We start from the raw sequence: 13,365 nt of genomic DNA on the forward strand, positions 1-13,365 counted from the left end.
AGAAAAGACGGCGCAAAAACCGCAAGCGATTTTCGTCACACAATTCCTCTCTCCGCCAATTACGAAACGCGAATGAATTCCTTCCTTCGACCTTTCGGGTTTCTCAGGTTTACCCCTAAACGGTTTCACGTACTCTTGAACTCTCTCTTCAAAGTGCTTTTCAACTTTCCCTCACGGTACTTGTTCGCTATCGGTCTCGTGGTCATATTTAGCCTTAGATGGAGTTTACCACCCACTTAGGGCTGCACTCTCAAGCAACCCGACTCTAAGGAGAAATCCTCCCGCCATAGGCAACGGTCACTACGGGCCTGGCACCCTCTATGGGCTGTGGCCCCGTTCAAGAAGGACTTGGACGCGTCGCACAATTTCGGGATAATGGATCCTCCCGAACACCACATTTCCCGGCGCCCGATATCGGCCGCGGGATTCGGTGCTGGGCTCTTCCCTGTTCGCTCGCAGCTACTAAGGGAATCCTAGTTAGTTTCTTTTCCTCCGCTTATTAATATGCTTAAATTCAGCGGGTAGTCTCACCTGCTCTGAGGTCGAAATTTGAATAATTTTCAAAGACAAAATCACTTATTATCTACAATCGTTTGTAAGCGAAATAATTCTGATGAACGTTTTATTATATTGAATAAGAAAAAAAAGTGTATAAACATAAGAAATGGAAAAATAAAACATATCTGACGTCATTTTCCGCTTTTCATTCGAAAACATCGGACACGACGATTGTTTTATTCCCTATATCTTTTCATCACACTACCTTTCCATATTCAAAAACATTCATTCAATCGCTTCATCATTATTTCTCTATTGAACATTTGAAGGGCAACGAATCTTATATACATATAAAACATAAGAAAATGTTTCAACGTATATATAATTCCTGAATCGTTGACATTTTCTCTCTCCCCTCCACCTGACAACAAATATGAGAAAAAATAAATAGATTGGTAGATAGATAAATAATCGTCAAAAACCCGAAAAAAAAGGAACATTTAACATTTGTACTGTTTTTGATTTAAAAAAAAAATTTAAATACAAACTATACAGTACATATAATTTATAATATTAAAGTTATTTTTATCGGGACGCTTTCACGATTTAAGATGTCGCACCTGAAAAACAAGTGCGTACAACATCCATCTCGTTCTGATGTAAACAAACGATGTTCATCAATATTAATATTAATATTGAAATTTCATCATTCGAAAACCGAACAGTTTTTGAAATAAATACGACCCTCAGCCAGGAGTGGTCCGGGAACAGAATCCGAGGACCGCAATGTGCGTTCGAAATGTCGATGTTCATGTGTCCTGCAGTTCACAAGTTGACGCGCAATTAGCTGCGTTCTTCATCGACCCACGAGCCAAGTGATCCACCGTTTAGGGTATTTTTATATATTTATTAAAGTTTCATATGTATATCTAATTTATGTTTTGCACGTATATATATATATATATATATATATATATATATGTATATATATTAAAATTACATACAAATATCATAAACAGACTACACAATTCACTTCAATATTCTTAGATCAAATGACAATTTAATTATATAAAAACACCATTATTTCTATATATCCTCTATTCTCTAAATAGAAAACGATTTATTTTTACACCCATATATTTTATAAATCATACATATATTTAATATGCTGAAACATATTCGAGGTGTTTATATTCGTTTCAAAGAATTTACAGAGGATAGAATAACAGCGCCTGTTAAAATTCTTAATATATTTCCAAACACAATCGTTATCAAAATTTTTCCAAATTTCAACATATGTATATAGAAAAGTTCAAACGATGTGGAAAAATGAAATCGGGCGAAAATCCTTATTAATATTACCATATTTTAATCCATCTATCTATCTACAATACATACAATTAATTGTAGATTAAAAGGATTATAGGTACCCGTTCTACATAAATTAACACACCGTTTATTTTTACCAATTCTATGTTGAAATAGTATAAAATTTTCGATTAGTTTGGAAACATACATTCAAATAACGTCAATAAACCGTGTGTTTTTAAACAACATCACAAATTCCTTCCGTTTATAGACTAGTTTTCACTAATTTAAACGTTAAATATGTTCAGTTGTCACAAAATAAAACAAGAAGAAAAAATTCTCTTATGATATAATAATACACACAGTTTTAAACGTTGCCTTTTTATTTTCTATTGTTATTTAGCTGATAATTGTTATTTAGTATAGCAGTTATAATTATAATAACAATTTCTTGCTCACTCATGATTTTATTTTCTACAGATAAAATCAATAGAAATCATAACAACAAGAAATAATGGGATTATCAACGGCGTACCATGATACAGCTACAATAGCAGAAATAATATAAAGCAACTTCGTTCAAATCAACTTCTCGTAAGAAGATACAAATGTGTTTTTTTATGTTTATGTTTAAATATTTGTCGCATTACAATGTAATAAAATATATTAAACATCAACACACACTGTAATGATCCTTCCGCAGGTTCACCTACGGAAACCTTGTTACGACTTTTACTTCCTCTAAATGATCAAGTTTGGTCATCTTCCCAGACGCATCGACGACGCCGAAACGCCATCGCGCATCGGTCCGAAGACCTCACTAAATCATTCAATCGGTAGTAGCGACGGGCGGTGTGTACAAAGGGCAGGGACGTAATCAACGCGAGCTTATGACTCGCGCTTACTGGGAATTCCTCGTTCATGGGGAACAATTGCAAGCCCCAATCCCTAGCACGAAGGAGGTTCAGCGGGTTACCCGGGCCACTCGGCCAGGGAGGACACGCTGATTCCTTCAGTGTAGCGCGCGTGCGGCCCAGAACATCTAAGGGCATCACAGACCTGTTATTGCTCAATCTCGTGCGGCTAGAAGCCGCCTGTCCCTCTAAGAAGAATTGTTTGTACGCCGACAGTAAAAACCGCGCACGACCGAGCGCACGCAACACACGGTTATGACAACCGCGAATCACGCAACGACATCTAGCCGGCGGGCCTTTGGGATGTCAAAATACGCCTAGTTAGCAGGCTAGAGTCTCGTTCGTTATCGGAATTAACCAGACAAATCGCTCCACCAACTAAGAACGGCCATGCACCACCACCCACCGAATCAAGAAAGAGCTCTCAATCTGTCAATCCTTCCGGTGTCCGGGCCTGGTGAGGTTTCCCGTGTTGAGTCAAATTAAGCCGCAGGCTCCACTCCTGGTGGTGCCCTTCCGTCAATTCCTTTAAGTTTCAGCTTTGCAACCATACTTCCCCCGGAACCCAAAAGCTTTGGTTTCCCGGAAGCTGCCCGTCGAGTCATCGGAGGAACGTCGACGGATCGCTAGCTGGCATCGTTTATGGTTAGAACTAGGGCGGTATCTGATCGCCTTCGAACCTCTAACTTTCGTTCTTGATCAATGAAAGCGTTTTTGGCAAATGCTTTCGCTTCTGTCCGTCTTGCGACGATCCAAGAATTTCACCTCTAACGTCGCAATACGAATGCCCCCATCCGTTCCTATTAATCATTACCTCGGAGTTCCGAAAACCAACAAAATAGAACCGAGGTCCTATTCCATTATTCCATGCACACAGTATTCAGGCGAAATTTTAGCCTGCTTTAAGCACTCTAATTTGTTCAAAGTAAACGTGCCGGCCCACCTCGACACTCAATGAAGAGCACCGCGGCAGGATTGAGTTGGGTCCGCTCACACGCACGGAACGCCGCCGACCTCCGGATTGGATACCGAATGATCAAACGTGTCACAATACGCGGAACGAGAGCCCACCGGCAGGACGTCTCGCGACACGCCAGTTAACACCGCGGACGATGAACCGGCGGCGCGAGACACAAATTCGACTACGAGCTTTTTAACCGCAACAACTTTAATATACGCTATTGGAGCTGGAATTACCGCGGCTGCTGGCACCAGACTTGCCCTCCAATTGATCCTCGTTAAAGGGTTTAGAGTGTACTCATTCCGATTACGGGGCCTCGGATGAGTCCCGTATCGTTATTTTTCGTCACTACCTCCCCGTGCCGGGAGTGGGTAATTTGCGCGCCTGCTGCCTTCCTTGGATGTGGTAGCCGTTTCTCAGGCTCCCTCTCCGGAATCGAACCCTGATTCCCCGTTACCCGTTACAACCATGGTAGGCGCAGAACCTACCATCGACAGTTGATAAGGCAGACATTTGAAAGATGCGTCGCCGGTGCGAGGACCGTGCGATCAGCGTAAAGTTATTCAGAGTCACCAAAGTGTACGATAACGAGCCACAAAGTAACCCGCCACCGATTGGTTTTGATCTAATAAAAGCACTCCTTCCATCTCCGGTCGGAGCTCTGTTTGCATGTATTAGCTCTAGAATTACCACAGTTATCCAAGTAAGTGTGGGTACGATCTAAGGAACCATAACTGATTTAATGAGCCTTTCGCGGTTTCACCTTAATTTGGCTTGTACTGAGACATGCATGGCTTAATCTTTGAGACAAGCATATGACTACTGGCAGGATCAACCAGGGAGCTGTATTTTGTTTGAAATTTCATATATTTTCCTTTCCTTTAAATGGTCATTAATGAAGAATGAAAAAAAAGTTTTGTATTCTTTATTAATGTCGGTAATCGCGATACGAAGAATATATGTCTATATAAATCGACATATCTCTTTCATGTATATATGAAAATTACCAGGACTAATAATAAAAAAAAGTAACTCTTTTTACATATCACCATTCATTTTCTTAGAAAGGATTTAATGTTATTCAAACACATCTCACCTTAATAATAAATATTTGATTTATTATTGATGATGTGCAATAAGGATTTTGTGCGTGTTAATGATGCATTTCGTTAAACGGAAAAACCGAACGAATTGCCACGCTCTAAACATATTACAACAAAATCAAGTAATGCGATATTATAATTAAGAGTTAAGATGCATTATCTTTCTTTTCTCTCAATTTTCTTATCACTTTACTAGGATAATATCTGATTCAACTACACAATTCGCTAATTTTGAATATAATCATCGTCCTTCAAAAAATTCTTACCAAGTAAAGAACGATAATAACAAAATTTTATTCATTGTGCTAAACGCTGACAGATTTCAAATTTTTCGAACATTCTCTCGACCCTTCGCTAGATTGAAAGCGACATGGAAATCTCGAAAGTTCGTTTCGTAATCATTTTTCTATTGCCGTATATATTTTTGATATTTTTTTTAAATATATATATATCATTTGTAAACGGCAAAAAGAAAAACTTTCTCGCACGGAACGTAGAGAGTTATCGCATATAAATAAGACTGACATATGAGGCGATGTTAAATAACGAAACGAGAAAAAATTTCTAATCATATTTTTTTCTCATCATTCATCATCGCGGTTCAACGTACACGTCTCAAATTTTTGTATATATATATATGATTGCATTTGGATCATAACGTTTACATGATATTTTCAGTAAAAATCAGTAAACGCCACCGTATCCGCAATCCCGCTGTCGAAAAAAAAGCGTACATTACAATTCGCTACAACTGTTCGTTGAACAAAATCGTGTACGCCTTAAAAAATAAAAATTAGCAGCGATAATATGGACATCGTCGTTGCCCAAATTCTTCCATATAGAAGACCGAAAAACTTCAGCCGAATACTTATTAAAAATCGGCTTCCGTTTCTCTCAACATGTCCAACACTACTATATAACTGCATCGACATAGACCTATTGATTCCCTCGAGTTACCGTAAAAGTACTGATATACAGACTCATTTGTGTTAGTATGCTGAATCGGTTAGAAACCCGTTTTCATGTATTACGCTTACGTTCGACACTAGACCTGTTGTTTAGCTTGATTCCAAGAAAAAGCATTACTATAAAAATGGAAAATTTTTTAAATTTAATAAAATTTCTCTGTTAAAACAAATATCTTATTATTATTATTAATAATAATAATAATAATTTTTTTTTTTTTTCGACAACCTGGAAAGGGTCCCAACAGAGCTTAATCCTTCTAGTATCTTTGATACCTAGGATGAATGAAATTTCCCCTGAGAGGGAGTACGAAGACCGTTAATATTTATATATGTACAAATAACAAAACTCTATTAATAAAAACGTTGGGGTACTCAAAAATAGGGGTATCCAAATACTCACAGTAACAACTAATACTAAAACACAAAATAAGCTATACTGAAAGTTAACAATACTTACTTCTACAGGAGATTTTTATACACAATCACTAATCACAGAACCTGAACTTCTGACTGGGGTGGTAGTACTGGGATTGAACCCGAACCACTCGAATACACTTCCTAGAATGAACTACCCTTCAACGTTGAACTCGTACCCTTTTATTTTAAACGTTTAACCTCAATTCGGTTTGTTTGACGTAAATGGTTCGAATAAACTCTTCTTTGAACGTCTATAAAGAATGCTGACCAGAGTCGGTCATTATCTGTGACCTGAGGGTACCTTTGAACCCTCTATATACCCGAGAAATCTGCTTAGTGGTAGTCTGACCCACTTACTTGTTTTGACTCCGGTGGTTCGGTGGTACCTCCGGTGACCCCGCCGTTAGGGTTTATCGTAACAATATTTAGAAGAATTCCCGTGGAATATGATAATAATAATAATAATAATAATAATAATAATAGTTTTTTTTGTTTTATTTGAATTTCTTTTGAAAAACTTGATGGTTCTTAGAAGAACCGATTCATTTGATATATGCATTTGCGATGCAAGCAGAAGACAAAACATTCCTCCTCCTTCCTTCCTATTCTTTATCAGTCAATACAATTTACATTGGATCAATTTCATTTTCTTCTTATTCAATTCAATGTTATATAAAGAAAATAACAATGAATTTAAAATTATTTAACCGTTTTCTTTTTAGGTGATGTCGATGATACCGATGTAGTTTTTTTAGCCTTTGATGAAACTGATGTTCCTGGCGATTTTGCTGTTTTAGGTTTCGGTGCCTTTGGTTTTTTCGTTGGTCCAGGTTTATTCGATTTTTTTGCTTTTGAAGTTGCTTTTATTTTAGTAGGCGATGAAGGAATTGAAGTCATTGAGCCACCACCGATACCACCTGATTGTCTACTAATTTTCTTTTCGGCTGCAGTTTTTCTACTTCTATTTTTATCAGCGGTTGTTATTATTATTGCTGATCGTTTTGATGATGTAGACACAGCGGACGCTGCTCCCGCCCCCGCCGCCGCACCTGCTACCTTTGAAGTTGATGTTGATTTTTTCGTAGATTTTGCCTTACTACCAGCTGTAGTAGAACCTTTTAGTGAAGCAGTTGGTGCACTTGATCTTTTAATTTTCGATGCTGGTTTCTTTTTCTTATCACCAGCTGTAATTTTCCGTTTCGATTTTACATTTGAACCGCTATTAGAAGTTGCTCCTCCGGCCGATGCTGATGCTGCAGCAGCTGCTGATAATTTAAATGAACCTGATGCGCCTTTACCCTTGGTTTGAACAAGAGCACCCGAAATAACCGCAGATTTCAGATACTTCTTTATAAATGGTGCTACTTTTTCAGCATCCACTTTATAATTGGCTGCTATATATTTTTTTATCGCTTGAACTGACGATCCACCTCGTTCTTTCAATCCCTTAATAGCGTTATTAACCATTTCGGATGTTGGAGGATGTGTAGGTTTCGATCGAGGATTCTTCTTTTTTTCTGTTTTTTTATTTGGAGATGAAGATGACGACGACGAAGTTGTCACTAATACCGTTGACGAATTAGTTTGTTGATTTGCGGCAATAGCAGCCGCTGATGTTTCCGAATCGGTCATGTCTCGTTATGTTATAACTTAATGAAACAATCACTTAAAATGATAACACTACCGTAATAATAACAGAAGTGACAAAATTTAGATTTTACTGACTGAAAGTTGTTATAAAAAATTTGAAATATTTCGCGAATTAAACAGAAATAAGACAACATATAATGCTTATATGTGTTTAAAATTCGAAACAAAATTTTTGTAGACCCCAACTCAACACGGACCGACGGAGGACTGAACGTTCTGTTTTATACATCTTCCCATTATCAACTAAGTCCTTTACACCTTTCATATGTTGGGAGCTTGTTATTCAAACAAGTATTTCTTAAATAATTTCATATTTTTCTTGATTTGTTAGTATTCCGTTTTCATTTGCATAGTATATACTTTATCTGAAAATGAGTAATAATTTATATGCTAAGTCTCTAACGTTAAAAAATGATATAGTTCGAAAACGATACCGAACTTTCAACAGAAACATTTTCCTTTTAATATCATATAAATTGTACATCATTATGTATTTATTTACCAAATTTCAATGAATTAAAATTACAAATATACTTAAACCATATACGATATCGTTATGTGGACCTTATGAACTAAAGCGGAGAAATTTGAAAATTTTCATGTCCATGTCACCATAATAACAGCATTTCGAACAGGTCGACACAACCAAAATTGATCATTCTTTCTCTTCTTAAAACAATAAAAATATAATTATAATGATAAAAAATAAAATCATACATCTATATGAATGATGCATTAATATTTTACTTAAAAAAAAAAACCATAATAATTATAAAATAGTGGCTAAATTATACAATGAAAGCAAGAAATTTATGCATGGTTACATGAGCTTCAAAATATTTATATCTTTTTTATTGTTATATTCAATTTAATATATAAAATATCATCCATTTCTAGAAAAACCATAAAAAGTGAAATACATATATTGAAGTATTCATTTAGATGAACGTAATATATTGTAAATATGTGTGAGAAGAATGAAACCAAAATCATACATGTATATTTAAAAGATTTAAACCAACCATTAAAATAAATATTTTTCAATAACTTGGCTCGATTTATTTTTACCAATTAATCTATTATTATAAAATAATTAAACATAGTTAAATTCATTCGTTCAAAAAAAAAAAAAAAAAAAAAAAAAAAAAATTAATTTAAAAAATATAATTTTAATTAATTATAATTGTTTGTCCGGTAATATTTTTTGTATTCAAAAAAAAAAAATAAAATAAATAAATAATAAAAATAATAATAATACAAATAAGGAATTATTCGTCTGTGGTCTTTTGAATTTCTTTAAAACTGTATTATTGGTGGTTCTTAGAAGAACCGTTTTTTTTTTATATATATTTTATTAAATTGTCAATCGAGATAAATAGAATTTAACCACCAAAACCGTATAAGGTACGACCCTGACGTTTTAAAGCGTATACGACATCCATAGCCGTTACAGTTTTTCTCTTTGCATGTTCAGTATACGTTACAGCATCTCGAATAACGTTTTCCAAAAATACTTTTAATACTCCACGGGTCTCTTCATAGATTAAACCGGATATACGTTTGACACCACCACGTCGAGCCAATCTTCTAATGGCCGGTTTAGTAATACCCTGGATATTATCACGAAGTACTTTACGATGTCGTTTTGCACCCCCTTTACCCAATCCTTTTCCTCCTTTACCTCTGCCAGTCATTTTTTTTTATTTGAGTTTTTAATGATATACGGTTTATTACAAAGCACAAAAATTGCAACCTACAACAGCTCGAACACAAACAAACTGATAAAATTTTTCATTCTCCAAATGCTTTTATAACCTAAATTAAGCCCCGCCCCAATATGTTAGGACTGAACCAATAGTAATGCAAGACAAATCTTATTAAAACGGTTACTAAAAGACCCCCTAAAGTTAGTTGTCTATGTTCTGTCGTAGTGTTGACATTGTTCATATCGTGTTTACCTTTCTTTTCTTGTTTTTCTTTTAATAATAAAAAAAACATGGCTCGTACTAAGCAAACTGCCCGTAAATCAACTGGTGGTAAAGCACCTAGAAAACAATTGGCCACCAAGGCAGCCCGTAAAAGTGCTCCAGCAACGGGAGGTGTGAAAAAACCTCATCGTTACAGACCAGGAACTGTAGCATTACGTGAAATTCGTCGGTATCAGAAGAGTACTGAACTGCTTATCAGAAAATTACCATTTCAGAGATTGGTAAGAGAAATTGCCCAAGATTTCAAAACTGATCTTCGTTTTCAAAGTTCAGCTGTAATGGCTCTTCAAGAAGCCAGCGAGGCATATTTAGTTGGTTTGTTTGAAGATACAAATTTGTGTGCCATCCATGCAAAACGCGTCACAATTATGCCTAAAGATATTCAATTGGCGCGACGAATTAGAGGAGAACGTGCCTAAATCATCATCAGTTACATAATACTGATAATTAAATTAAAAATGAAAACGGTTCTTTTAAGAACCACAAATATATTTATATATATAGAAATTCATTAATATTTTTATCACTTCTTTGGAAAATGTAAAAGAATTTCTATAAAATAATTCAATATTAAATTAATAAAGATTTGCGGGATTTATTCTAGAAAGTTTTCTGAACAAATTGTATAATTTTTTTAATTATTACAATATAAATAATGATACCCATTACATATACGATCATATACATATAGGTATATATTTGTTTATATACATATAAGGATAAATATATAATACAAAAACGAATGGGTTAAATTACATATTATATCAACTTTAAATACAGGAAATGGCGGCGAATAGAAACAATAATTCAATAAACAAACAAAATTTATTTATTTTGTATTAATAATATCTATACTCATTAATCTTTTACATTTAAACACCCGCCGTCTTGTTATTCAATGAAGTAGTTTTGAATAATTGTTATTTTTTTTATCAAGTCATTTCTTAAATGAATTTCATTTAATGTAAGTCTATTTGTGGCCCTGAAAAGAGCCGTTTTATTTTTTTTTTTATATATATATATAAAATATTACTAGCTCAATTACTTTGAACTAGTATATTTGGTAACCGCTTTTGTTCCTTCACTAACAGCATGTTTTGCCAATTCACCAGGCAATAATAATCTTACAGCAGTTTGAATTTCTCTGCTGGTTATTGTCGATCTTTTATTGTAATGAGCAAGACGAGAAGCCTCAGCGGCAATCCGTTCGAAAATGTCATTTACAAAGGAATTCATTATCGACATGGCTTTACTTGAAATTCCAGTATCAGGATGAACTTGTTTCAACACTTTATAAATGTAAATAGCATAACTTTCTTTCCTCCTGCGTTTCTTCTTCTTATCACTTTTCGAAATATTTTTTTGAGCCTTTCCGGCTTTTTTCGCAGCTTTTCCACTAGTTTTTGGCGGCATACTTAATTGTTTTTTTTTTTTTTTTTTTGTACAAACCACACAACAACGACGTTAACGCACCGAAAGACCTAGACAAACTAACAATTTTTGGAGGGGAGCATTCATTTAAAATCTTCACCAGCACAATATGTCAAATAACAAGCTCCGCCTCCGACAGAAAATTGAGACGAGGATTCTGATTGGTTCATAATTTTCTATAAAAAAGAAGTGAAAATGAAATGTTTAGTCAGTTCTAGTTGAACGTTCAGAGTGTTAGGTGCTCTTCATTTTTTCTCTCGTATACATTTAAAGTGATAATTAATTGAAATTTTCAATATGTCCGGCCGTGGTAAAGGAGGAAAAGTCAAAGGAAAGGCAAAGAGTCGATCTAGTCGTGCTGGACTCCAATTTCCAGTTGGTCGTATACATAGATTGTTGCGAAAAGGCAACTATGCAGAAAGAGTAGGTGCCGGTGCTCCTGTTTATTTGGCTGCTGTCATGGAATATTTGGCCGCTGAAGTTTTAGAATTAGCAGGAAATGCTGCTAGAGACAACAAGAAAACGAGAATTATTCCGAGACATCTTCAGTTGGCTATTCGAAACGATGAAGAATTAAACAAACTTTTGTCTGGAGTGACGATTGCTCAAGGTGGTGTATTGCCCAACATTCAGGCAGTACTACTTCCAAAGAAAACTGACAGTAAAACAAAGTAATATGTATATGTTCTGGCACACATACACACAAACAAACAAATACATACATACACATACCCATATACATACATATATGTATACACACATATATATTGTATATACATACATACATACACACACACACACACACACATCTTTATCCAAAGAAAAGAAAACAGACAACGGTCCTTTTAAGGACCATAATATTTATAAACATAAAGAAATTCACTATAATGCTTTGTAATTATTTAATTGAAATATTATTAATAAACATTAATCATTATCAATATTTCTATTCTGCAATTACTTACATGCATTTATACTTTTATATATTATTTGCTACCCTTTTTCATTATTGATTACTCAAGCTTTGTCTCTCACTCATAATATGAGAGACAATAAATATTATTTGTTAATCAGTATATGTATTATTAAATCAAATATATTCGAAATAAGATGATACCCATTTCCAAATTTTGTATACATATATAGATTCCTTTTTTTATTTTCAAAAAGCATTGCTGATTTTTTTATACATTTTTTTTTGTTACATTAAAATTTGACGTTATATTGTTATATGATTATTTTAGTCTTTCGAACTGCAATCCCTCATGCGGGAGGCTTCATTTTTTTAGCGCTCGATCATGATTGATAGATAAATGTTGCAATTTTTTAAAATTATTCTTGTTCCTCTAAAATTTTGCCCGATGTGAATTGATAGTATAATACATATACATACATATAGAGTATCGTTTGCCTATAGTAGAAGGGTTCTCTATTAGCTGTATAAGAATTTTAAAATGATCAAGTTAAAAAGAGTCAAAAATTGTCGTTTTTATCAATTTTAAGAGTCGATTTTTTATAAGCGACTCTTAAATGAAGGAAGCAGCGGTTATTATATATACAGGGTGAGTCAGAATTATGGGATCAAACTTCAAGGGAGTATTCAGGGCATCAATTGAAGATATTTGAGTATAAGAACCCATGTCCGGAAATGTCTCCCTAAGGCGCTACAGCCCTATGATGCTTTAAGACAGTTATGTGCAAATATGTGTTTTATCAAGTTTTAATGCATTTTATTTTTTGTTTTTGTACATAATATTACAATAATTGTTCAAAATGTTGTCCTTGAACTTGAATGCACCTGTTTAAACGGCGTACATGGTTTTGCATTTTTGTACGGCATTTGAGGTTGTTCAAAACGATAATCAAATTTTTAGCCAAATCCGCAGAAACCATGTACGCCGTTTAAACAGGTGCATTCAAGTTCAAGGACAACATTGTGAACAATTATTGTAATATTATGTACAAAAACAAAAAATAAAATGCATTAAAACTTGATAAAACACATATTTGCACATAACTGTCTTAAAGCGTCATAGGGCCGTAGCGCCTTAGGGAGACATTTCCGGACATGGGTTCTTATACTCAAATCTCTTCAATTGATGCCCTGAATACTCCCTTGAAATTTGA

At 34.6% G+C, this 13,365-nt stretch overlaps 4 protein-coding genes, 1 non-coding gene and 2 pseudogenes across 5 annotated transcripts; 2 read left to right on the top strand and 5 right to left on the bottom strand.

Annotated features, from left to right (window-relative positions):
- LOC131674758 (large subunit ribosomal RNA) overlaps positions 1-545 on the bottom strand; it is a pseudogene marked incomplete at its 3' end in the record, with an annotated part of 3,045 nt that extends 2,500 nt beyond the window's left edge.
- Positions 546-1,238: 693 nt separating this feature from the next.
- On the bottom strand, positions 1,239-1,393 carry LOC131674755 (5.8S ribosomal RNA). Its single transcript, XR_009302874.1, has one exon. It is a non-coding gene; the product is annotated as a 5.8S ribosomal RNA (ribosomal RNA).
- Positions 1,394-2,492: 1,099 nt separating this feature from the next.
- LOC131674761 (small subunit ribosomal RNA) lies at positions 2,493-4,523 on the bottom strand (annotated as a pseudogene).
- Positions 4,524-6,868: 2,345 nt separating this feature from the next.
- LOC131674754 (histone H1.1-like) lies at positions 6,869-7,801 on the bottom strand. Its single transcript, XM_058953593.1, has one exon. The coding sequence runs from the start codon at positions 7,799-7,801 to the stop codon at positions 6,869-6,871; it is 933 nt and encodes a 310-aa protein (XP_058809576.1).
- A 1,400-nt stretch (positions 7,802-9,201) lies between these two features.
- On the bottom strand, positions 9,202-9,513 carry LOC131674747 (histone H4). Its single transcript, XM_058953586.1, has one exon. The coding sequence runs from the start codon at positions 9,511-9,513 to the stop codon at positions 9,202-9,204; it is 312 nt and encodes a 103-aa protein (XP_058809569.1).
- A 302-nt stretch (positions 9,514-9,815) lies between these two features.
- On the top strand, positions 9,816-10,226 carry LOC131674752 (histone H3). Its single transcript, XM_058953590.1, has one exon. It carries the CDS (start codon positions 9,816-9,818, stop codon positions 10,224-10,226), a length of 411 nt encoding a protein of 136 aa, XP_058809573.1.
- Positions 10,227-11,535: 1,309 nt separating this feature from the next.
- LOC131674753 (histone H2A) lies at positions 11,536-11,913 on the top strand. The gene has a single exon (XM_058953592.1). The coding sequence runs from the start codon at positions 11,536-11,538 to the stop codon at positions 11,911-11,913; it is 378 nt and encodes a 125-aa protein (XP_058809575.1).
- The last annotated feature ends 1,452 nt before the right edge of the window (positions 11,914-13,365 follow it).

This window comes from Phymastichus coffea, unplaced genomic scaffold (genome assembly GCF_024137745.1).
Source record: "Phymastichus coffea isolate CEN01 unplaced genomic scaffold, Cenicafe_Pcof_1.1 PCOF00294, whole genome shotgun sequence".
Classification (NCBI taxonomy): Eukaryota; Metazoa; Arthropoda; class Insecta; order Hymenoptera; family Eulophidae; genus Phymastichus; species Phymastichus coffea.